The 26,540-nt window shown below is 41.3% G+C and overlaps 2 protein-coding genes across 3 annotated transcripts in view; one reads left to right on the forward strand and one right to left on the reverse strand.

The window, feature by feature from the left end:
* Positions 1-145: 145 nt before the first annotated feature.
* Positions 146-18,732, reverse strand: tshr (thyroid stimulating hormone receptor). Its single transcript, XM_071478683.1, has 10 exons — positions 18,296-18,732; positions 12,361-12,432; positions 11,227-11,301; positions 8,777-8,851; positions 7,989-8,063; positions 7,175-7,252; positions 6,410-6,478; positions 4,825-4,902; positions 2,858-3,046; positions 146-2,429 (listed from the first exon to the last, which is right to left on the reverse strand). The coding sequence occupies exons 1-10, from the start codon at positions 18,463-18,465 to the stop codon at positions 974-976; spliced, it is 2,337 nt and encodes a 778-aa protein (XP_071334784.1). The 5' UTR covers positions 18,466-18,732; the 3' UTR covers positions 146-973.
* Positions 18,733-19,626: 894 nt separating this feature from the next.
* LOC139621815 (centrosomal protein of 128 kDa) overlaps positions 19,627-26,540 on the forward strand; it is a 37,640-nt gene continuing 30,726 nt past the window's right edge. For both annotated transcript variants that reach the window (XR_011691089.1, XM_071478682.1), the window contains exons 1-8: positions 19,627-20,246; positions 20,480-20,566; positions 21,092-21,224; positions 21,537-21,655; positions 21,998-22,089; positions 22,936-23,008; positions 23,552-23,674; positions 26,317-26,403. Coding sequence is in view for 1 of the 2 variants with exons in the window: in XM_071478682.1 (XP_071334783.1) it covers positions 20,055-20,246; positions 20,480-20,566; positions 21,092-21,224; positions 21,537-21,655; positions 21,998-22,089; positions 22,936-23,008; positions 23,552-23,674; positions 26,317-26,403 (906 nt within the window). In the remaining variant the exon portion in view is untranslated. The remainder of the gene's footprint in view (positions 20,247-20,479; positions 20,567-21,091; positions 21,225-21,536; positions 21,656-21,997; positions 22,090-22,935; positions 23,009-23,551; positions 23,675-26,316; positions 26,404-26,540) is intronic.

Here is a 26,540-nt window from a genome sequence, read left to right on the forward strand (position 1 = left end):
ATAATCAAAATATGCCTCGTGTTTACTTTTGTAATTGGATCACATGCTCTTTGGAGATGAAGAGGCACCTGCAGATCAATGCGCAATGAGTCAAAGTAATAATATTTGATAGCATTAAAAAAAAAACTCATAAGAACATAAAGAACAAAAGTAAGCACACATTTTATGAATCTAAGAAAGTGATATGTATCAATTTGGTGCAGGTATAACATTAAAGTACAAGTTCAGAGTCAACTTCTTCTGTAAAAACACTCTGCTCAGCCCAGCTCTATACTTTTCAGCTTCAGGTAAACACACTTCAAAAATGCATAAAAATCAAAGACAATGTATCCTGCTTTACATTAGCATGTTCTTACATTATATACAGAGGTACTGATAAGACGATGAGAAATGTAGTGTTTTTATATTTGCATAAACTGCATGAACGGCACTGAGCCAGCAGGCTGTCCTTGAACACAATAGCCAAGTATAAATAGTTTACCCCAGAAAGGTCTTCTTATCTTTGGAAAATGAAGTGCTTGATACAATTTGTCATATTTCGTTTGTGTCTCAATGCCAGACTGCTCACAGATAATTTGAATTAAACTCAAGATATAATTAAAGATACAGAAAAATAGATTTTATTTATAGTTATATGTGTTATGTTTGAGTATTATCTTTATGTTTTCCTTGCAATAATCTCTGTTCTATTCTAGCCAGTCCGTCAGAATAAAAAAAGGGCTACAAGTGAGATGAAGTCAAGCTCATATTTCAGCGACACTTGATATTCTCCAACAACTGGAACCATAAAATCATCACAGCCCAAATTGTGAAAACAGCTGAACTTGGCCTGAAAATTGAAGCAGATACAGAATACTGGAGCTTTCTGTTAAATATCCAAACAGATCTGTCCACAAACACTTCAAGGCCTCTCCTCTCCTCTCCCACCTGAACTTGTCTTACTTTTTTTTACTACTTCAAGCTGGTGTTCGGCTCACGTGTTCAGGCTCTGGCTCTCTTCATGGCTTGTCTGCTGGCCGGCTGCTTGATGGCAGGCATGTCCGGAGCATTTCTTCAGGTGGATGGGCACCTCTTCCTGGCCTCCACTTCCTCCTTTCCTAACCTTATCCTTGTCTCGACGGACCTGAGATGTCCCACTGCTTCCTTTTGACGAGACCGTCTGGCCTCTGAAAAGCTGCGCTTGCTGCTGACATAGCCCCACCTTACTGAGGAGGATGAATACATCGCCCCTGAATGCTTTAGTGAAGATGGCGTAGAGGAACGGGTTGGCACAGGAGTTGAGTGGGTAGAAGAGCACCAGTAAAATCTTTGAGTTGGAGACAGTGATGAGCGGGCGGTCCAGCACGGCGGACATGGCATAGAAGGAAATGGGCGCCATGCACAAGAAGTCAGTAAAAATGAGGACAGCCATGCGCTTGGCAATGTTGGTATCTTTGGATCCAGAGTGGTAGTGAGGGTTGTGCACTGCGCAGTAGATCTTGACGTAGCAAGCGCAGATAACAAGAAAGGCCAGAATGTTGAGGACCAGCACTGACAAGATGTAGACCTGAGCCACCGTGGACTGGGTGTCCATCGGGAGACAGATGCTGACCTTCTGGTAACTGCTCACCCCAAACAGTGGAAGCAGCGCCAGGACAAGGCAGAAGATCCAGCCTCCTAGCATCACAACCGCTGCATGGTGCAGCCGCAGCTTGCGATCCAGCCTCATGGCAAAGGTGATAGCGTACCACCTCTCCAGAGTGATCACTGTCAAGGTGTAGACAGACAGTTCACTGGCAAACACCGTAAAAAAACCTGCAAGTCCACAACCAGGACCTGTCTGCCAGTCTATGGCATGGTTGAAGTACTCAGCCCGCGTGTGGAGGTCCACAGAGGCAATAAGCAGCAGATAAATCCCCATGCACAGGTCTGCAAAGGCCAGGTGACACATGAGGAAGCGGGAGACTGACAGCTTGTAGTGGCTGGTGAGCAGCACCAGGAGCACCACCACATTTCCCAGAATGGCCAGCAGACTCACAAACCACACAGACACTCGCAGGAAGCCAAAACCCATTATGTCCTCACAAGGATTGAACTCATCGGGCACTGGTGCACACGCCACCTCCTCTCCCTCCTCACACACCACATAATCGTAACGACTGTCAAAATCTTGGCTGGTGTCCTCTTGGGGATTCTTGAGGGTCTCTCCAAAACCCACATCCTCATCTGGCTGCCCCCCAAAATAGGCGTGGTAGTGGAGGCTGCCATGGAAGTCACCTCTCCTCCAGTCTTGCTGGGACTCTCTGTGACCTCCGTCATTTGGCTCCTGGTCTGGGACAGTCTCCACTACGCTGTCCCCCTGGAGGGAAGGCATGCGGAGAGGCCCCACAGAGCGTTTGTGATGCTGGTCGTTGAGAGCAGTCAGGTTACAGAAGAAGTACTCCAAAAAGCTGAAAAACAAATGCACACAAATACACATAAGAGTGAGTCTGTAAAGAAAAATCTGACCTGGCTGCAGTCCTCACTAGCACTAAGAGTACTATCAAATCATTTATATATCCAATTGAAGAAAAGGGATTGCTGTTTTGAGAGTCATTATGAGTCTGACTCAACCTTCTTCCTACAATAACAGCAATGAGTGACACTAATTATGGCAGCACTGTATGAAGTTATAGGTAAACACGTCAGAGAGTTGATTCAGTGCATGCCAAGATCCACACCATACAAGTGCAGCTGCCCTATTCACTGTGGTAGATCATCCAAATACATTACATACACAGACTCTGGACACACTTCCTGTGATGCCTCCGCTTCACTCTTCTGACTGTCATTAGTTTGTTTGACAAAAACAAAATGAAGACTTGAGACGAAGGCTCACCCTCGTTTCTTTTTGAGGTTTTTGAAGCCGCAGCAGTGGCTGGGGTAGGTGAGGTTGGCGATGGTGAGGTGCTTGAAGGTTTTGATAGGTGGCAGTTTCTTGAGGGCCCAGGTGTTGCGCGCTTTCAACTCTCGGAGAGAGTCCATACCTGTGGTCGGCAGCGAGCTGATCCCCGTCAGGGACACATCTCTTTAAGAGAGAAAAGAGAATGAAAGAATTTAAGAAGATCCAGTTACATAAAGTTTTACTTTTGCCCTCTACAGTGGCGGAGGGGTAATGAGAGGACGGTGGTGGGGTACTTAATAATTCCTGACTTTGTCCTAAACCAAGTCTGACCTAACAACTTTTTACATTACTCCCTGAGTCAGACATAAACAACACAGAAATATTAGGGGGAAATGTCAGAACATTTTTTCCCCCAACATTTTCACAGTGCTGCTCCACTCTGCTCCTCTTCTTTGCAACGTACATTAAGTCTATAGTGTGTGAAATGTTTTGCTATGGGAAAATACTCAACAAGGATTACAAGAAGTCCCTTGCAGATACAACTTGCTGCTGGATATCAGGTTAAAAAAATAACATTTTGATTTTTTTCCTTTAAGGATTATGACAGGAAAACTATGTCATTGAGACTAAGCTACTAAGCTACTCTCTGTTACGGTTGATAATGTGCAATTTTCTGAATCCCACCATCCCATTATATTACACACTGTATTCTAATAAATAACACTGAGCACCACCTGTCATCTAAGTGAAATAACGGCCCGCCGTCACCACCCAGCACCTTTCAGCTGTAGTTTTAGCAGCTCTACAGAGATCTGATGAGACCAGAGAGCTCGCAGATGGATTAAACAACATCCTCCATCTGTTTCCTTGAGTGAGCTTCTCACTCCTCCTTCATCTTTAAGCAATTACATGTGGTATTTCTTGTGCTCGGCTGTCATGCCAAAGCCAGCTCAACCTCATCGGGACAAAGATGTGCAGGGGACTGACAATCTCACCAACATCCTGTGTGATCCCATTATCAGGACATTCCTCTTATCGGGACATTCGGCCGTACAACGCCGGACACAAGGGGCCAAGGAGAGGCCAAGTTCTCTTGTGCTTTCTTTAGTTTCCTAACCCATTACACCTCTAAGTCAATGATTAATTTTATTAAATAAAATAAACATAAGACAAATAATTTGATATTTGCCAAGAGCTCAATTGTTCTTTTTTAGTCCCATTTGCTCTCCCCACTTCTCTGTCCTCTTCTCTCTTTTCCTCTCATGGGGCACATTGTGTAAGGCTGTACAAAAAAAACGCAGCACATACCCTGTGAGTGTCAGCCTGATTTTGTCATTCCCAGATGTTTAGCTCATGACCTCAAAGAGGTGACCTCACTCAGGACATGTTACTCAGTGGAACAGAAGAAGAAGACCTGCACACGAACCCCATTTACCTAACCAGATACTGAGAGCCTAGATTGGAGCCACAACAGCAACTAGATAGCCGTGGTAAAGGGGTTTGGCATCGAGCACCTTTAAAAACAAGCGACTCGGCTTAAAAAAAAAAAAAACCTTGAGAACGGCAAAAAGACAACAGTATCAAACGTCGGAAGTTTCTCCCTCACATGCTTGCACACTATGCGTGTCAGTTTTCCTGCTCCAGCTGTGGATTTTTATTCTTTGATGATATCCAATGTCGCAGACATGTCTCATCCAGTCTGCACATTATGAACGAGGAAACTGTTGACACCTAACTTGACATGATGTAAGTAATGTAATTACCAAACTAGGCCCATTTTTTATTGATTTGCTATATGTAAATTTGAAATACATCATTGAAATAGTCATTTGCAGAGTGTTAGATGAGCCACTTTCAGTTCAAAACACCACGAGTGGATGCGACTCACCTTTTTGGATTGTGTGTAACTATAAACAGTCGATAAGAGGGGCTCAGAGTACTCAGGTAGTTCAGGTACTTACAGAAGCATGGGGCCGGTGATGACGCCAGCAAAAGCCCTTTCATCCATCTTGGTCAAATACTTATTCCTGTGAAGGTCGCTGGGACAGGAAAGCACAAATTTAAGTTTATTAGGAGAAAAGTTATCCTTCAAGTTTCAATCAGACTGACAGAGGCGAGGCATGGCATAATATTTTCCCAAGCCTCATCACCGCACTTTTCTGTGTTTATTTTCTCTCATTTCAGGGGTGAAACATGGCAGAAAAAAGGTCTCAATCAAGATCAAGTTGTTGATTCAATTTAGATAGTATAAGATGCAATGGCATACTCCTTAAACATACTGCACCCTCACTACACATCTCCCTGAATCCCGTAAATCTAATAAGGATAATAGACTTGTGAGGGATGTGTTTGTCTTGGTCAGGCTGCGCTGGGATCAGTTCTCCCCTCAGAGCAGATCAGGTGCCAACACAAACACCCATGTGGTAAGACTCACTAGTCACAGACCAATGGCTTAATTAGGCTCTTATAAAGACCCGAGCTGTGTGTAGGTGTTGTAAAAGAGGAGAGGGGCTTTAAATTAATATCATTAATACCTCATATCCTGAATATGCAGGACCAGGCAGTGAAAAGAAGAGAAAACTCGTCAAAAGAGAAAAAGGAAGCAATACTTACCTATTCTCTCCTCACTGAATCATAATTCATCCTAGTGAGGCTATTGAATATACAAGTGTGAAATTGTTTTCTGCAAGTCTGACACAAACCTAGGGTCCAGTGTCACTAAGTGTATGGGAGAGGGGGACTCTTAATGCAGACTTCCTGATACCTACTTTTGGAAACATATTTTCCCATGAGAACTCCAGCTTGCTAATCAAGAGCTGGGCTTAAGCCCTTTTTCAGGGCATATGAGAAGGCCCATAGAGACCCAGCTGTGATCCTCCTGCTTTTGTAGTGTAATTTGGGGTAAGGAAATACACATGCCAGATGTCAGAAATGGTTTAATCCAGGCAAAACACCACCTAATTTTTTGAGAAATAAAGTAAAGCTTCTAAATCGACAGATACCACACCAGATAAAATAAAATTGTGTCTCCCGAGTTGAATATATTTTAAAAGATATTTCAACTAAACAGTTGGCTGATCTGTGTCTGAAACTGCTGAACAAAATGATTAAAGGAACAGTTTGACATTTTGGGAAATGCCATTATTTGCTATCCTGCTGAGAATTACAAGATTGAAACCACTCTTATGTGTGCACGATAAATACAGCCAGACAGCAGCCAGTTAGCCTAGCCTAGCCAGATTGGAAACAGTTAAGAAATAGTCTTGCACAAACTCAACCATTTTTACACTCCAGTTTTCCTATGGATTGAACAAACTAGCTATGACGTGTTAGTGAGCTTTTCAGGCGCTGGTTGGTGGATTTCTGCTTAGAGCCAGGCTAGCTCAGTCTTTAAGCTAGGCTAGCTAACCTGTTTCTGGCTGTGGCTTCATATTTATCGTGCAGACATGATGTTCTCATCTAACTCTGTGCAACAAAGCTGCATTTCCCACAATGTCACACTATGAAAATCATTTTTTTCACAGAATAGAAATACCATCGACCTACACTTGATCTAGCTTGGTCCCATTGAAGGCATGATGTTGTATTTCTCGGAAGCCATTTCCATACAGCATCCTGGAACAAAAGAATAAGTTTAAACAATTATTACTGGTAGTATTTTCTTCTTTAGGTTTAATAACCTTTCCACTGACTGAAAATATTTCCCATGTGTTGATGTTTCAGAGACAGCAATAAGTGGGACTTATTCTACATTTTATGGTGAGGTTTTGCGGTTTTCCCTCCAACATTTTCTGTAACATGCTGCTCTGTGCATTAAAATTGCAGTCCCTCTACTTTAGCTCCCAAACCTAACCACATATATGTGATTGCCTGCTCTGTGTGAGTGCCTGTGTACTTGTTTTTGCTATCTCAGTGAGATTGAACTTAGTTCAGAGTGAGGACATGTTTTCAAAGTGAGGTCATTTTGGCCGATCCCTGCTTCTTCTAGTGGCTATTTTGGGGTTTGGGTTGGATTTAGGGATAAAGGACAATACCAGTGTTACAGCACTCATTTTACTAGGGTCTATATCATATACAGTGTATAGTTCGCCTTTACTTTACACAGTTTGCTAATTGGGTATGAGTACATTTATGTACATTATATATATATATATGTATATTAGGAATTGTTGGGTCTCTTTAATCAGTGTTAAGAGTATGGTCTCGCTCTATTGTGTGTAAAGTGCTTGAGATAACTTCTGTTGTGATTTGGCACGTTATAAATAAAAACTGACTTGACTTAGAATATGTGTGTTACATGTGATATCTTACACTGTCAGCACATCGCTGGTGATGCCACAGAAGGAGTTGGCTGGGATCTCAGTGATGTAAGGATGATCAACAATTTCCCTGCAAATGCAAAGGCACCGAACAGAGAGGAAATGAAGTGGTGTTGTAAGTAAATACCTTTCACAGGAAAATGGCACAGGGAGGAATGTAGGGTTGATGAATGTATGCTCAAGTATTCGGCTGGGTAGGAAAATTAAATTAGATAGAACAGCTGTCTGAGAGGGTGATGACAGAGATGTGGATGCAGCTCATTTCATAGCGACATGGAGAAGCAGACGAGGTGCACACACACACACACACACACATACACGCGCACACACAGCACAAACTGCTTAGCTAGCATTTTGTATAGCAAATTTATGAAGTGGTCTTGTTAGTGGTACCATTTCTCAAAATTGACACCACATTACCCATGATCCCTGCTGTGTTGTGTTCCAGGCAAAAATGCTCCTACTTGCCCATCTTTACATGGAATATAATGAGAATAAACATGTAAGGGGTAATTTTTTTCATTTCCTTTATATTGCTTCTACTTTATTACATTGTCAATCAATATCATGAAAACTTAAACACTCCCTTCGCAGTGGAGCACATCCATCCATCTACCTGTGCTTTAAACAGTGTGAATATAGTGCAGGAAAGCGCTGGGGCTTATTGTTTTCCTGAAACAGCCATGTTTGTTTGTTGTATTAGACAAATGACAGCTGATGTTAAGATGATAGAGGGAGCAGTTTTAGCTAGCATAAATGTTGATTAGTGTGCTCGAATTAAAACCTGTAAGGTTGCAGTAACTTACAGTATGAAGTTCATGTCATCAGAGTGGATGTTGCTCAGGTCAGGAAAGAAGGCAAGGCCGGTGTTGAAGATCCCCCTGAGCAGCACAGGCGGAAACAGTCAGGATATACAGGAGATGCAGCAGAGATTACGCAGGATTTTGCAAAAGTGCACATTATTGCTCCATTATTAATCCTCTGCAGAACTATATAACACAACAGTGTAATACAAAAATGCAATATAGTGAGCATTGCTACCATTAATACAGTCCCAAGATCTGATGTGGGCTTTACACCTCAATACATTATTGTTCAGAGGAGACTACATCTTTTAAGAATTAGCTAGCCAGCTAATTTATTTAATAGGCAGCTTGAAGAGTCACTGTCAGACTCTGGCTTCTTATTGGCCACGGCCTATTAAAAAGATCTTAAGTAATGGTGGCATCACTCTAAACTTTGGAAGGAAACAACAGCTTATGCTTGTCTACCCGAGTTAAGAGTTAACACGAGATTGACATCTTTCATTTTTAGGCCAAATATGTTTAACCAGTGTGTAGAGTGTGCAGTAACTTTTCTGAACTCAGCCTGTACCACTGCATTAAATCCAAATGAAGCATGACTCAGTCTTGCCCATACTGCCACACATAATTCTATGAATAGATCACAATGTCTAAATTATTACCAGACGTTAAGTATTTTAAATCTACACCCTCATCTTTTTTGGCTTGCCATAATGTTGTCAATATGTGGAATTCAATGGCAAAAATGGTATGAGATAAAAAGAAAAGAGCATGCAGTGAAAAATACTCACAGGTATTTCAGGTTTGGGAGATTCTTAAAGGCTTCTGGGTCGATGTAGTTCAGACTCTTTGCGTTACGTATCTCTCTGGAAGAAAAAACAGAGAGGAAAGGGAAGTACTGAAAACTTTCTTACACATAAATATACGTTAAGGACAGAAATGTTGTGACCACCACAACCTTATTTGCAGAAACACACTGTTCAGTCTTAAAACCTGACAGAACATAGAAAGGTGCATGCCAGTGTGCAAGAGAAGGGAAACTCAGTGCAGACAGCCAGGCCTGGAAGCAGAGTCCAATTAGTGTTTCATTAGTGTGTTTACTCTGGTCCACCCTGTGTTGGACTGAACACTCTGCTGTCTGAAGCCTCGTGGTGCTCTTGAACGTGCATTCTGGCCCTTCTTCACACATCTGGCAGACCACACTGAACCCAGGAGACAGACGTGGTCAGGTCAGTGGAAGTCCCTGAGCTGGTGAGGTTCATCTTCCCAGTGCTGCTGGGTAAAAACTAGGGCTCAAACCTCAAAGGTCAATTAAACAGTGTCAGTGGGAATTAGATTTTCTTTTACTTGGATTTTTCGCTTGATAAAATTTTTCTTTCTGTGTGTGGTCCTCTTTGATTTGTAATGCCATGGTGACTTTGGCTGGTCGTATTAATTAAACAATATGGAAAGTTTCGCACTCTTGAATCTATCCTTCCTATCAGGCTCGTGAAGCCAAGGTAAACAATATCATCATCACATAGGAAGAAGGCCTATGTAAATGTTGCAGCGGCTATTCATATGCAAACAGGTGCCAATCTTGCTTCTACCAGACAAATGTAAGTCACTCTCATTTTAGCCCCTGCTTGATCTCCAGCAAAAGCGTCTCTTAGCTGCTAATTGCTCAACCAAATTCATCAGCCAGTCGCCGGCCAGGCAGGTGGCATAGAGTTGTATGTTAATCAGGGCTGCGTTAGGCAGCTTGAAATTGGGTTGATAAGAAGCTTGAACCACAACAGTAAAGTTAAAAAAAACAGTTTTTAAAAGATACTAAAACACTCCAGAGAGTTATGGTAAGTTGCAGAGTCAAGTGATGATTCTTGGTGGGTTTGTCACTATATCACAACACATTTATGAGTTGAGTTATTTGACCCATAGTTAATGCAGCTTATCCAAATGTATTTCCTGTTTATAATTCAAACAAACTGCCGTTGCTGCTGCTGTGAAGATAAAACATATACCTGTCCCACAAATTACCTAGAATGTAGGAGTTTTTATAAACTGAGTGTGTATCATTTCCCACTACAGCACTGCAACAAAGATTTATCTACTTTAGTATTAAAATATGTGCATTTTTACATCTGTGTATCCTTGAAAGCGGTGGTTTCATCGATGGTGGCAGGATACAAACTTCACCAGCCCCTTCTGAATTTTCAGCTCCAACTGCACTCCTCGATCCACAGCTGCTGTCGGCCTCAAGCAGCCAACAGGAAGCGCAGCATTAATTTGTGTCTGACCCTGAAGGAAACCTGAGAGATGCCATTTTCTGATGTACGGCAACTACACCCCACCAATCAGAGGCAAATAGGCTCCACAGATCCAAAATACACCCCCAGAACACAGATACAACCGTCAGCTAGCGGTTTGAATTATTGTCTCCGTCTGCATTTTGATATCTGGATTTAGGAAGCAAATAAAGAAAGACTAAAGGGAAGGATAATTAAGATAAAAATGACAGCCAAATGATATGCACATATGCATCAAGTCATGTCAAATTAACGTCTGTGGCTGTTAATCATAGTTACTGTCTCAAATGGCTGCACATGCCCACATTTTATACAGTAATTGAAGAGTGGAAACAAACTGCGTGCATGCAAACCGCTGTGTTACAAGACGCTGTAACTTGGAACAAATCATTCACATGGGCAGGAAGTCTCACAGTAATATATGAAGTACTAGGAGGTGTTCTGCTGGAAAGTGTGTGGTCCACCCGGGGACTCAGCCATAAATCTCTATCCCATAATTGAGAATAGAGTGCACCTTGCTAGACTTTTTACCCTGAGCTGCTTCAACAAGAGCTGGAGCATGAAGAAGACGCAGAGAGAAGCCAAATACCGGCTGCCGTTTAGGCTCTCTGCTCTAACATGCTTATTAGACTGGGCTCTGTAATAATGCACCAAATACATCCAGATAATGAGTTACTTCATTGAGTTGAATAGTTTCTTATCTAATCTGCATTTAGTAATCCCACGACAGGGTTATTTTTTCAGCCTCATGAATTGGCAAATCTGCTCTGTACCATTCTGATGAGGAGCAGTAAGTGATGTGCAGGAGAGAAATTAGCTTCTAATGCGTTTCCTCCACACTTCCATTTGCTGCCGGCAAGGTTTAAAATTAAGGTTTTTTCTCTTCAGAGAGCAAATGGAACAGCTTAATCAATACAGATCAATAAATAGCATGCCCTTTTCCTTTAGGTACTCACATGTGGGTGATTTTCCTCAGGTTGTAGAATGAGTGCCTCTCCAGCCTCTGCAGCGTCATGTCCACTGACATATATCTAAAAGACATAAACAAACTTGCACCAAATCTAATGCGCAAATCACCTCTGTAATATTGAAAATAATGAGTTTTCATAACCATCTGATTTTTAAGAACGAAAGCACTGTTTTCATAACCATCTGATTTTTAAGAACGAAAGCACTGTGGCACCGTGAAAGTGAAATATAAGACCTGTTTTCATAAATGACTGTAAGTATGTGGTTCTAAAAATGATCCCAAAGCCTGCAACTCTTTCCTGAATTTATCAACCCAAATCGTCTCCCAAACCCCCCAAGTCACGGGCAATTTTAAAGGTATGCACCTCACATATACATTTCCTCAACATCAGTCACTCTGCTCTCATTTGTTATTACTTGGTAACAAGTATGCACTTAAAATAAACCATGAACCTAGCACTGGATTAACTTAAAAAAAAAACAACACATATATTCTGTTTACTTAGAGATATTACTGGACCACTACTACACACCTCAATATTCACAAACTAAAAAAGAACTTCTATTTGAGAGTCCGCTGGCATTTTATTGGTTTTCTATCATGTAGTCAATCACTTTATCTGGGTAGCGAACAGGGAGTCACTGGCTGTGAGCACTTGTAGCTGTTTGAGGCTTCCACAAAACCTCTCATCCGCCTCCGTTTCCCTTCATGCATGACTTGGACGCAGACGTCAGTCTCAGCGGTCGAGGATCAAGTCTCAAGTGTATATTTTACCGCTACACAGAGGAGACTCCACCTCTACAGGGAGTCTACAGTCACCACACATCTAAAAAGCTCTGCTGGAATGCCTAACCAATGTCCAAGCCCCGCTGCGGTCGAAGGACCAACATTCCTGATGAAGGAACGCATTAGTGCTTCCAGCTGTGATTAGGAGCCAGCAGTGATGCTAAACAGAGAGCATATCATCTGCTTGGGTGGGAGACAAAAAGGAAAGGGGTGGGAAGCTTGAAACTGGGAAAGAATCCCATTTCTTAGGAGAAGGAGTCGAAAGACAACAGGTGCACGAGAGCAACTTTGAAGGCTCTGTGAACAGAATAAATTTAGATAAATCGATACTCACATCCTTGAGATGTTGACCATGTTGGCAAAGACATCTGCTGGAACAGCCGACAGACGGGTCTCAAAAAGCCACCTGGTTAAAAAAAGAAATAAGGACATTTTAGTTGTCACAAACACATTTTGCTCTTAATATCATCTGTTTGTTGGACCAAACGTTTGCAAAGTGTTGCTGACATTTTCGCAGGAACAGGTTGATATTTTGAACTATTACTCGCTTGTTGCTGAGAATTAGATGAGAAAATCAATGCACGTAGCAAGAGCCAGCAGACTGTTAGCTTAGCTTAGCACAAAGACTGGAGACAGGGAGGAACAGCTTTTTGAACCAGGTTAGCTTCTATGGTTTGGAGACCTTATGCTAAGCTAACGTCTCCTGGATATACGTAGCTTCATTTTAAATGCACACCTTTGACAGTGGTATCATTCTTCTCATCTAACTCTCAATAACAAATACATTAAACCATTTCTGTAATGGACAATGTTAAACTCTTGCACCTGAAGATTCCCTCAGTATATGAACTCCAATACAGGACTTATGGAAAGTGATTCAATCATCAATAAGTAAATTCACATATAGAACAGAGAAAAGAGAAAAGAGAAAGGGAATCACAGATAAAGGCTCAACACTGATGAATTTCAGTATTGGATAAAAGGTTTCTTTGAAGTTAATGGTAAAACAGATCCCCCTATTCTAGGAACAAGGGAAAAAACAAAAACTTGGAACTGAATGGACCTGATCTGGCAGCTAAATCAAACAATGTCTGGGTCTGTTTAGGACAATGTCTCAGAAAGCAAGGTTAAGACCTAAGTATGCGATACACACCTCCACAATAAGGTTTAAGTTATGAGTTATATAAAATATTTAAAATCTGATTTATATTTCTGTATGTCACCCACAAGTCAAACCTGTTAGCTTGCTGCAAGTTTTTTTTGCATAAAAGGAACAGGAATTGATAAAAAATTATATATATATATATATAAAAAAAAAAAACATGAAATTTTGGGGAGAATATGCCATAATTAGAACATTTAGAAGATCAATACCACTCTCATTCTGTCACTCTGTCTTTAAATATGAAGCCATGTTTGCCTTAGCACTGCAAACAGGCTGGAAGTAGGGGGAAGCAGCTAGCCTAGGTCTCTCCAAGCGTTAAAAAAAAAAATCAGCATTTCTACAGCTCACAAATTTACATGTTGTATCTCTTTTGTTTAATCCATACAAAAACTGAAGCGTAAAAACAACATGTTGGACTTTTATGAAGGGTAATGTGCCAAACTATTTCTTGGCAGGGAGCAGTGAATTCCTGGAGTCTCTGCTGGCGGCTGTCTGGCAAGAGTAAACTGTCATTTTAACACTGGGGTTCTTGTTCATATTGATAAGTTCAGATATGATGTGTTAATGTGTGAGCTATAGATGCACTTTTAGGTGGGATTTGTTACCTTTGGACAGTGCAGGCTAGTCCCTGTTTCCTGTCTTTGTGCTGGTTAAGCTAACTTGGTGTTGGTGGTAGATTCATATGTAGCGCACAGTACAGGCGTGAGAGTAGTATTGATCTTCTCATTTAACCTTTGGCAACAGAAGCAAATACGCGTATCTCCCAGAATGTCGAACTCGTACCTCTACGTCGCTAGTGAAAATCTGTTGCATCTTTTCTATGATCTTGCCGCAGACTTTGTTGTGGTGAATTTGGGAATCACAACATCATAATAGAAGAAAGAGATTAAGCTGGTATCCACATGTGTAGACGTCATGCGGTATTCCAGGATGCACACTCAGACTTTGTTCAACCGCATCCTGTCTCAACTTGCAACATTACGTGTGTCCATTTGGAAACAGGTATGAAAAGCGACTCAGCCGCAGTCACCATCTTCACGCACCTCTGCTTCATCAGAGGAACAATAGACTAATTCAGAAGTTGCAGATCTGAACCAGGAGTCTGAATCACGCTCACATGGGGGGGGGGGGTTGAGTCACTAAGTAGACACCGGAGCACAGCGCCCTGCACACGCTTTGACAAACTCAAACAAACAGAGGGACACAGAGCAGACCCTGACACCAAACACCCCTGTCAGAACCACGCTGTTTCGCCGCCGTGCTCAAACCCAAATAACCAGCACGCATTTTCCCTCAGGAGCGAGCGCGAAGAGAGAAGACCAATGAGCCGATTTTGCAGGCTTAAGGAGAAAATTACTCCTTCACTTTGTCATTTTGGATAGAAACCCGAGAAAACAAACAGGCTGGGAATTGAGTTTGAAGTGGGGAGAAGCCACATAATTCATAATAGTGTCAACATTGGATTGACAACATAGCTGTGTTTACTATGGGCTCTGTCTCATTTTGATGTGTAATGGTCTGTGGTGACTGGTAGAGAGGGTCGGTTACATATTCAACCTGCTCTTTCTCCAGCGTGATTCAGTGTAAATCTCCTCTCATGTGGAAATGCTGTCGCAGTAAAAATCCTTAGTGTCTTCTCAGTCCGCATGCTTGAACACATACTATGAGTTAAGAGACAAAACAACAGTATTTAAGACAATTAATCATTTTTTCAATGATTTTTATTTAAGATTTTAGAAAAGATTACAATCCTGTTTTCTCATAAACACAGGAGGTAATTATTGTAGAATATGACGTAATAGGAACAATTTCCATTATATGATCCATCGGTACAAATTAATAGCTGGGAAAGTGTCAGTATTTCCAGTAATCTCAGCTACAGCTCATCAAAGTCCCACTTCTTATTTTACAATTAATCCCAGTGCTCATCTGTTACCATTCAGGAAACAGCATTAGAATTTCACTCTTCAGTCAGTTTTATTGGATGAGAGGGCGAGGGACAACGAATATCACGAGTTATCACTTTTATACTCCAATCCAAAAATTCAGAGGCTTTTGAAAGACTGGAACTGCTGTGTCCCCCCCCCCCCCCCCGTTTCCCTTGAAGTCTTTTTTCCACCTTAATTATTCTCAAATGGAACTCTCTGGGTGTTTGAGAAATGTGCTGTAAAAAGTAAATATTGTATTTGAATGCATCGTCCAGACGCAGCCGGGAGTCACGCTACGCAGGCTTTTGAGCATGTCTGTGCTTTCCTTTCCACCTCCCTGACTCCCAGTGGCGCATGGAGTAACCTCTACAAGTACACACACACACAAAGGACTCCAAACTCTAAGTATCCACATGTGCACACTCATACACAGACACACACACACACAGACGTCTGCCTTGCATTCACATTTTGTTTTGTGAATAGAACCTTTACTCATTTTATTCACAAAGGCGATTTTAACCAAAGTCCTACATTAATAATCAGTGTGAAAAATAGAAAGCTTTGAAAGGAGCAGGTTTGGGAAATATGTTCAATTGCTCTCTAGCAGAGGGTTAGAAGAAAAGACTGACACCACTCTCAAATGTGTACGCTAAATATGCTAAAGCCAGCAGCCAGCTCCATCAAGGCTAGCTTAGCATAAAGACTGCAGACTGGTGATAAATTTGTCTCATTTGTTATGTCCTGATCTGTGCACCCCTGCTTCTGGTGTTTGTGCTGAGCTAAGCTAAGCTAACCAGACGCTAGCTTGTCTTCAGAAAGTACATATTAAAAACTTTTCACATGCTATTTGACCCAAAGAAAGCTTGAATTGAGACCCTGTCAAAATGAAGTTAAGTGTCTTTGTAAGCTCAGTAAGCGTCTAAAATACCAAGTCTTGACCACTGTAAAAATTTAGTGTGATTTCTCATCAGTCCCCTTCATGAAACTTGTGAGGATTTTGAAATTGTTTGCTGACGGACAGAGTAACAGACCAAATCGAAGCTCCTTGGCAGTGATAACAAGCCACAGGATGAAAGGCCAATAGCACAAATGAACTGACAGCCAGGCTTGGCCAGAATCAGTGGAGCTGGATGCCACTGGCCTGACCAGGGCACAGGGGTCATTCAATCCTCAGTGTGCTTACAACAAAACCAAACTTCCTTACGCCTCATCTGCTAGAACATCCCCCTCAACACACAGTCTATTTTGGGATTATTGGCCGATATTTTTATCAGGGTGGTGACAGGACAGCGCTTGGTGGCATGCTTTCATGTCTTTCTATCCTCCTAGAGGGCTCTGGGTAAACTTTGGGCAGGAATGTGAGGAAATCGTAGGGGACATCGGGGCACGTGTACACGTGAATTGGAGCAGTGATCGGGAGATAATTTCATGTGATGGGTGCTGTTGGAGGCGATGCAAAGTGGTGTTTGGGATTGAAGGATGGAGGGATGTTCCAATAAACTGTAAGAGAGGAATGAGGATTATCATAACACAGCGCAGAATCCTCTCCTTGGCTTAGTGAGCCCTACATCAGTGCTTTAGAGGAATTTTATGTAAGAGTAGCAAGTGTTAAAATAAACACAATGACAATGATAACATGCTGATATATTGCAGGTATGATATTTACCCTTTTCACAAACAGTACAGCTGACGCTGATGGGAATGTCATCCATTTTGCAGGCCATAAACCAACAAAACTATTCATCATATATATTTAAAATAGTGTTTGAAATATTAGGAAATGTACCAACTTCCACAACATTGTTACCAAAAGTGCAGTTTGAACAATGCAAAAGGTTACTGTCTGATTTATCGTTCAAGAATGCTGACTTAAATGGAAATACCCTTTCCCACTCTTCCAGCTCTGTGTTTCCACATCTGCCATGGAGTCCCTCTGAAGGGCATGTGTTTCCATCACTCAAGGCCACAGCAAACCAGTCACTCTCTATTGCATAATTTTTTCTTTTTTGCCCTATACTTAAGCAATTTAGGAAGTGTAAAAACCCTGAAACATTTTTCAGAGGTGACCCTGACATATTACATCATGTCGGCTCCCAGGATCCTTGTCAGATGCTCTGGGTTCTCAGATAACAAGATAGCAGAAGTGTATCAATAGCGGTTTGGCTGTAAATTAGTTGATTGCGGGTATGGTGTGTCTGTATGCAAAGGTCAAAGTAGAAACTGAACTAATTTAGATGAGAAGTTCGGGTTGTTGTTTTTCTATTTTCCTCACTAAATGCTGGAGTGGTAAGGTGTGGTAACCGCATTTAGTAATGAAGCGCATCCCTGGTTTCCAAACTTCCTCTTGTCTACGGTCTTGTCTGCAGTATGGGCGCTTTGCACAAGGATTCAGTACCCTGTAGCACAAACCTGATGAACTGCACATCTCACCTCTGTCTCTCTTCTCTCTCTCTCTTTCTCTCTGTCCCTGTCTCTTCCTCCACCTCAGTTTCTCATACAGTAAATTCATAAAAGCACAAAGACTCAGGGGACAAACCATGTTGATAGTAGGTATCTGAAGTGCTAGGAGATGCTGTTTTAGTCTAAATTTCTATGGGCAAATTATAGATAATTAAACAATAATCCCAATACAGCTGTGGCCATTTTAAAGCAAACAACAACCTGAATCAACTATATATATGTTCAGCTGCACTTAACTGCTGTATGATTTCAGGTGATAAAGGTGGGCTTTTGGTTTTATGTATCTTTTTAATAACATGCTTGAATGAATTATTTATTGCAGTAATTGCAGTCACATTATCCCAATATTAAAGTACTTTCAAGTTAATCGTCATGAAAAGAATTGTGATAAATGCAGTGCTCTTTTAAAACGTTTTAAGAGCGGCTGTATTTCACACCAAATCAAGAATAAAAGCCTCACTGACAACTTTGGAGCATAGCTTGTTAGCAACCTTATAATAGACACAAATACCTGGAAATGGAATAAGTGCTTGACATCACAGACAGCCTCGAAATCCCTGTGGGAACACTTTGAAGGAACATTCATGATATAATGATTTTTCCTCGGGGTTAAGAGCACTTTACTTTCAAAATGCACGGGGAAAAAAAAAAAAAAAAAAAAAAAAAAGACAGTAGAATCACTTTTACAGATGCGTTTTTTTACGCCTACTTACAGCGTCTCCGTGCTTGCAGGAAACCCTGGGAGAATATCAATGTCAAAGCAGGAGATGGTGCGAGTCCTCCACTCAGCGCACTCGCAGACAGCAGGGCAGGAGTCAGCCTGAGACACGCAGCTGACAGGGAGAGTGACGAGCACCAGCACCGCGCATGTTATCACCCGCATGCCGGGGAGCTGCTCTGGCAGAGTCGGTCCAAAATATCCCCCAGGCCACTTCTTCTTCTCCACCTGACAGTCCTCTTGGTGTCCACCTCAACGGACAGCCTGAGTGTATGAATTTAAGTAAAGTTGCCTACAGACTGTGATGTTTGTTGTTGGTGTAGGCTACAATCAGTGGAGCTACACCGTGATGCTCAGTTTTCTTTACAGGGCCCCAGGAGTCTCTGTGAGGTTGTGAAGGTGGAGATGCTGTAGGACGGACAGCTGCAGCTCGGTGGTGGGTTTGGAGGTGGTCTTCAACTTGAGGGGAGGGTGGACTTCTGAGGCACTCTTGTGTTAGACTTGAGAATAGTATTTTTCCATTTTTCGATTTCGTTTGTTGCATGCTGCATGCTTTTAAGAAAAATATATATCCCAGGTTTTCATATTTGTAACTGTCGGTATATTTCCATAGGCCTAAATCTTTTATATATCAGTCATTTCTTTTGTTAAATTCTTGAAGCTTGTGTTGAATTCTTCCTTTAGTCGTTGACATAAACTGTCCTATGCAATATATGTCATAAAGTGTTTCAGTATGTTTCTCTAAGTTTATATCCCCAACACAGTGTTTTAAAAATCTTTTCTCCTTTCTGTATGTTTTATTCTAGTCCGTTATTCTGATCAGTACAATACAGTCGGTTGACATGCAATTTCTAGGTCTAGTCCAATAAATTTAAAAACATTGTCTGACTTCTCTTGCCTTTTCTATTCTTTACTCCTTTTACTGACTGGAGAAAGAGTGGACCTTTCATGTCTTGAGAGATACACAATTATTTTCTTTTCTTTTCTTTTCTTTTCTTTTCTTTTCTTTTCTTTTCTTTTCTTTTCTAACTGAAAAGCGGCATAACTGGCGCAAACGCATTAAACTTTGGACAATGTAGTTCACTATTAATAAATTGCCACACTGCTCCATTGTGAACATCCTACAGTTCCCGGCGTCCTTTGGGGCAGCCGTGGTCTGTTATTTTCCTGCTCAGACGCGGCTAGTTCAAGTTGCCATAGCACAGTGAAACTGAGGGCTGTTCTTCTGTTAGCTACCACTTGCAAGGCGAAAAACTAACGTCTCATTTGTAGTGTATTTAGATCGATTGCACGTATTTCCTCTGTTTTCTCTGGACACATGCAGTATTTTGCAGTTTTACGGTTTTATTTCAGAGCTAAATTAGTTGGCTAACGTTGGGTTAGCTAGCTAACGTTCACAGTAGTTGCCACTTGTTGCTAACCAGGAGCAGCATCACTCACAACAATGCGCTGGACTGTGATTGATTGGGAAGGGGACAGAGTGAATTGTAGTGTTTTGCTGGTCAGATAGTTTTTTTTTGTGTGTGTCCACCGGTTGTGAAGGTAACGATGACAAAGCTTTCATATCAGTTTGCTATGACAAAAATATCTGTTGTAAAGAAACTTAAAAATCATCCCACTTTGTGCGTTAATCTGATTAACGTTACGGTTGACAGTTAGCGTTTTGCGCCGACGAAGCTAGTGCTGGTCACTAATCGTCATATTCGCCCAGTCAGCCGATTTTCGTCGCCACTCCCGCGGATTTGTCCCAAACTATGGACACATCCAGCGAGTCGGATTCATACGACAGGACCTCGGGACACAGGGGTCGGGGGCGTGAAGCGCACCGCAGACCCGGTCGGGACAGGGACAGGGGCAGGGACAGGGGCAGAGGTAGCGGGAGTGGAGGTGATGATCGAGCAGTAGATATCTCCAAGAAGATCAGCACCCTGGCCAACACTTTACAGGTACAGACAGATGCACCTGCATGTTCAGATTTCATCCAGATACAAATATTGAATATGTATCTGTTTTTGTAGTCTTCCCATACTACCAAGTCAAGTATTCTGGCTGTACCAAAACTAATGGCGGCAGTATATAAATTTCCGTTCACACATTTTGTGTCTATATGTTTATAGTGTGTATTGATCCCTACATTTATTCCAATAATTGTTAACTAATGCCGTCTTTTCTCTGGTAGGACACCAGTAGAAACTTGACCAAAGTAGACCGAATGCTGGGTCAGTACAGGGAGCATACAGATGATCAGGCTGAAGCCATGACACTGGTGAGACACCTTTTATATTATCTATGTATTTACACCCTAAAGATACAGATCGTTGCACATATGGCCATATTTTGATGTCAGGTTTGCTTCAGATGCATGTTGTTGAAGTGCTAAACTGATACTTATTGGAACGATTTAGGATAAAACTAGCCAGGCTGAAGGAATCTTTGGACAAAATGCCATTTTTTTTCTCTGGCAGCAACACTGCAGAAGAATAGATGAGACAGTATGAGGGGTTTGGCAGTTTCATAAATCCACATCTTTAGTGCATAGCCATAACATACCAATCCGAATACCTAATGATATTATTCAAGTTATCTTTCAGTCATTTATGGCATTGTTTATTCAGTACTCGGTATTCAATGTAATTTTTTTTTTTTTTAAAACCTTTCAATTTCTTTGACTCCCTGTCCTCTATTTCTCCCCCTTCACTTCTCATCTTCAGGTGTTTGATTTTAAGGAGCTGTGATATTTTCTGTTTCCTTGGTTAGTCAATCCTGTGTGCTTTTTTATTTCCTGCACCAGCTCAGGGAAAACCTGGAGGAGTCAATCAGTCAGCTGCAGACGCAGAGGCTGAGCAGATCCAATGGGGCTCGGAGTGCTTCAGCCTCGGCCTCAACCCTGCATACCAGTGACCTGGAGGCTTGCTCAGGGTCAGGTATGGAGAGACAGAAAGGCTTTAGCTGACATGTATTCTGGCTGAGCTTAGTTTTGAATGAAACATATTGGCAGATAACACAGAGGTAAAATACAGAAGTGAAAACCAAAGACCACCTTAATTATTCATGTCTGCTGCCAATTTAATGTAATAGATAAAAACAGTAAATAATCTAGTGGTTTGTGTGGCACCATTAGCGATTTTGTGGAGTTGTGTGTGGCTAAACATTTTTCTAAGGCTTCAAAAGCTCCTGCTCATCCTTAATCATATTGTTTGCAAAAACAAACACTTCCTATCTTTCTGTGATTTCAGAAGGCCAACGTTTCTACCCTACCTCTCCTCTGAGGGACTACACAGGCACTCCAGCAAGGAGGAGGAGGTCTCAGTCTGCCGGTGTTCGCTTCAAGGACTCCAGCGTGAAAGGAGAGGATGTAAGCAAGGCCGACAGACCAACTACCAATCAGCTCCACTTATTGTGTCATGTAGTTTCAGAAACTTGCCACAAGAGAGTACACAGAGTCAGCAACATAGAAAATTTGTTATGCTAATCTTCATACGTAAAAAAGGGTTTGATAAGACTTCATTAAAATCAGATATTGATCATGCTGGTATTTTTCTTTACAGATGTCTACAGTGCATTCGCAGTCAAAATGTAGTTTGAATGTATACCTACTCCAGTTGTTGCTATAAATGTGCAACAATGTTAATGCGATCACGGCTACCCCTGCTTTGCTTTGCCTGCGTCTTAAGTTTTGTGTTCATGTCTCACATAGGTTCATTCTTTACACCAATCATTGAGGGATCTGCGTTGTGACCAGCAGAGAATGTCTGAAGACCTGGATAGGGAAATCCTCAGGAGGAATAGGTACCTGAGAGGAAGGACAAAGTCTGAACATTAAAATCCAAAAACCAAGCTTTCTGATTCCTCACAGCAGAGCGGTTAGTTATTTGAAAAGCTTCAACACAAACCTGACATGGTGATAATGCACAGTAAAAGGTGTTTACTGTCAGATATTCCTGTGTAATTGTCTCTGAAATTAAATCTTATTAAACAGGCTTTTTTTCCTCTTCATTTTGCAAAGGAAACTGATAAATCTGTGTTTATAAGCTCCACACCGCTCTTAATTTATTAAAATGAATCAATAAATTGTCTTTGTTGCATTCCCCTAAAATTTAATTTAGATTCCTTTTTCTGTTTTAACACCAGTTTGGATGTTTGGATGTTTGGATAAGGCTTTACTAATTTAGAACACACCGGTCCGCCCACAGATTTGCTATATTATTTTGTTACGCTAACCACTGCAGGCTATTCATCTAATATGTTCATATCCACTGTACATAAAAAAAAAAGTTTTTTCTTGAGCTTTAAAAATAAATGCATGAATTTCAGGTCTTTGAAATCTCCTTGATGAGAAAGTGATAAGTGCCATGGGAAGCTTAAGTCAAAAGGCAGCAGATCTTTCTCTCAACATCCATTAAAATTTGACATTTTGAAGTTATTAAAAAATCTCTCCATCCTAGCCCCGCTGACCAAACCAAAATTGATCCACCACGATATTTCAGCATCTGAAGCTGCATAATTAATTTTAGTGGCGTCACATTATGCATTCATATTTTGATCAGTGATGTCCTGGAACAGGATTTTGTACAACGGTGGAGAACTCTGCTGTGTAAATATCTTCAATCTGCTGGATTTGTCTGTTTTTTACAGGTCTGAAATTGACACCAGGCGGGCGATGGAGAGCCTCACAGGGCACCTGACAAGTTCTCAGAGACAAGACTCAGTGAGTTGTGGCTGTGTATTTCACTACCAATACTTCAAGTTCGCTTTCTAGTGGATGCATCCTGAATTTAAGGACATCACATCACGCTTACTGATGGATGAAAGCTGTGGTACAAAGCATGAAATATGTAAATGTTTTTATTTTCCGATCAGAAAACAGCTACAGACAAATGGCTTCCCTTTTCATAAAACTCTAACTTTAGCAGAATAATATCCAAGTACATGGCTCCTCACTACACCAGCACTACTATGACAGATATGCTGTTTGAAATGACGGCCAGCATATTTAATATTTTTTTATCTTGTCGTGTCTGTGGATGTGACAAGATAAAGGTATTAACTGTCTCATACAGGTGGATGTGATGCTTCCTGATTAGATGGGGAATTCTTGCATCACAAATGTAATACATCCAGTCAGCTCTAAAAGATATTTTTGTCACCCACCCTTTTAATTTCCTGTTGTCTCATTTATCATATCTTGCTGCCATTCCTGTACCGGTGATGTTTGCGTGACCTGAAGCCTCCTCTCTCTGACGGTCTGCAGGTGTCGTCTCGCGTGGAGCGGCGTCTGCTGGAGCTGGAGAGAGAGATGCACGCTGATGAGAGGAACATGGAGAGAGAGAGAAGGCCTGAGCAGCGGGTGGCCATGTCTGACGAGCTGCAGGAGGTGACACTGCTCCCCACCACTCATCTGCTGCAATCCCGTCGTCCCACACCTCCCTGTTAACACTCATGTTCTGTCACATTCAAAAAGAAAGCCAAAAAATCTAGAGGCAATGTGAAGGCACATAAATTCATAAATTGTTGATAGGACAAGATGGAACATAACTATATTTAACTTTACTCATTTATTTATTAAGGAAACCACACAGAAGCACAAAGAACAGTCAGAAATTTACAAGAAAAAAATCGACTAAACATCACAAAGCAGAGCAAAACTACTGTATTACAAGCAACAGCGAAGGACACATGATGCATACACACATGTAATCATAAAAGGACACACAAGTCAATCAGTGTTAGACATTACATATGGGATGCAGACTTCAAATACACTAGAAACACAATGATTGTCAGAGCAGCTAAAAAGTATTCCAAATGTCATCCTGACACTGTTGTGTCTCCCATTTTTCAACTTTCTAGCAAAAGTATTGTAGTTGGTTAAGTTCCTCAAATTAGTTGGAGCATTCCAGTCAAGTGACTTCAGTACTTTTGTGTCTGCGACCTTCAAAGCTGGAGTGGATTTTGTCTCTTGAGGGTGGCTCTGCAGGTCTGAGACTGACTGGTCAAATCCCACTTCTTGAGGGAGAAGAATTTTAGTCATGTTTTTTAATACTAAAAGGAAGTCAATGAAATTCAATCTTTAGCCTCAATAGCAGCAGCTATGCAACATTCATGGTCTCCAGAGGACGAACCCCGTTGACTTTTTATGATCCTCTAACTTTTTGTCTCATACCACCTCAAAGTCAAAATGTCATTTTGTGGCATGTGCTGGTTTTATGACTCCCACACCTTCCATTCATTCCCAGCAACCTCAGATTTACTTTGTTTTGTGCTAATTGGCAAATGCTAGCATGCTAACATGCTGAATTAAGATTGTGAATATGGTAGACCTGCTAAACATAAGCATGTTAACGTTGTCATTGTGAGCATGTTAGCATTTAGCTGAAAACACTGGTATGCCTCACAGTACAGCCTCACAGAGCTGCTAGCATGACCATAGACTCTTAGTCTTGTTTTTCAACATGAGGAGAAATTTAACAGATGCAGTACAGGGAAATAAAGTCAGTGGACTAGCAGAGGGAATAAATGCCTGTTGGCAATTCTGGAGTAATAATACAGACCACTAACATTTACACAATATATTAAACTTCAATATTCTACAAAATGAAAGTCATAAGCTATTCTGACTGCCCACCTTCATCAAAAAGATTATAATCCAAGTGTGGTAGTGTTAAAGAAATGACAGCTGAAACATTTTTCAAGTGTTCTCTGTTGAGTAGTTATTCCTCACCTTTTGAAAAAGAAGTCAGAAAAGATGTCAACCGAAACCTCCTTATAAATGGTGTAATTAGTAATCTTCCAGGCAATTAAATACTAGTGATTTATTGCTGTGGTGACAAGTGTTGTCCATAAAATTACAGTCACAGAACATGGAAAAAAAATCCTAATTTCTCCGTACTTGCTGGGTCACCGTGTCTTACTGAAAGGTTTTCTCTCTAATGTACCGCCTTCTTCCATTGTTTGTTAAAGCAGCGCTCCCACTGTGTCACCTAGCCCTCTTGCTCTGCTTTATGAGACTATAAAGCACACCTAGGCAATTACTTTGATGCACTGCAAATGTTCGCTAAGCAAGCAATTACAGCTTTTCTGCATTTCAAGTCATGTGTGGTTTTTTTCGCCATGCATTTGTCTAAAAGCATTAATAGCTGAGAGAGCTCTGTCATTAGGTGCACTTTAGTGATGTAGACTCATAGCTAGATGCACTCAGCATGCCCACAGTGACAGTAAAGACACATTATCCTGTATTATTGCTCTCTTACATTGCTACTTTGCATTTAGCAACACAAATCATTCATATTATACATCATCAGCATAACGTTATTTCATATGAAATAACTGAACCATGTATTTCTTGGTTACTGGTGTGGAGGACAGTGTTTTGTATAAGATAATGAGTGTCGTGGCATGTGTCTGTTTTAATCTCTCACGCCTGCTGCAGTTTATTATTAGACCACACAGGGTCACTGTGTAGCTGTATGCAGACTGATAACCTTCTCGGGTAAGACTTTTCAACATACTGTGTAATGATAGTAGCTAACAATTCATTTGCATCCCTTTTCTCTGTAGTGCCCTAATGGGACACCAGCGGGGCCCGGGGCGATGGGAAATAATGCATTTGTCCAAAAATTAAGGGTAAATAAACAAGCTTGAGGAAATGAAGAGGAAAATAATCTCTTTTACTACTAAAGAGCAGGAGAGGAGGGAGAGCAGAGGGCACATTTATTCCCCACCGATGGGCCCGCTGTGATGTGAATCAAATAGATGATGAGTCACTTGGGTAGCTGTTATTGCTAGCAGCCGGTAATTCATCACCACAGCCTGCTCAGAATGAGTGGGATTGAGTGGGATCTAAGCTCTTGTACAAATCCACCATGATGCCAGCATCTTGTTCCAAGAAGATGAGATGGGGGGCATACTGTGATGCAATAGTACCTCTCATGTTGCATTCGTACAGTGCTCATATATATGTGTGCTCTTATAATAATACGTGTGTGTCCTGTGTGTGATTTTGCTTGTATTTTGAAGGTTTTAGGGAGACGCCAAGTTCAAGCCCATGAGAGAGAGGAAGCCATGACAGCCAGGTTGTTGAAAGCAGAGAAGGAGAAGTCCAAGGTGACAGAATTTAGTCTTATAGGAATATTTTTGTGTTAAAATAGAATTCCTCTGTGGTTTAGTTGTAAAAGTTTGTCTTATAAAAGTCCCTACCTCATTTTTTCTAGCATCGTTTTACTGAATTTGGCTGCGTAGGT

The sequence above is a fragment of the Trachinotus anak genome, unplaced genomic scaffold, assembly GCF_046630095.1.
Source record: "Trachinotus anak isolate AG129_WGS33_773 ecotype Australia unplaced genomic scaffold, CSIRO_AGI_Tana_v1 ptg000005l, whole genome shotgun sequence".
Lineage (NCBI taxonomy): Eukaryota > Metazoa > Chordata > Actinopteri > Carangiformes > Carangidae > Trachinotus > Trachinotus anak.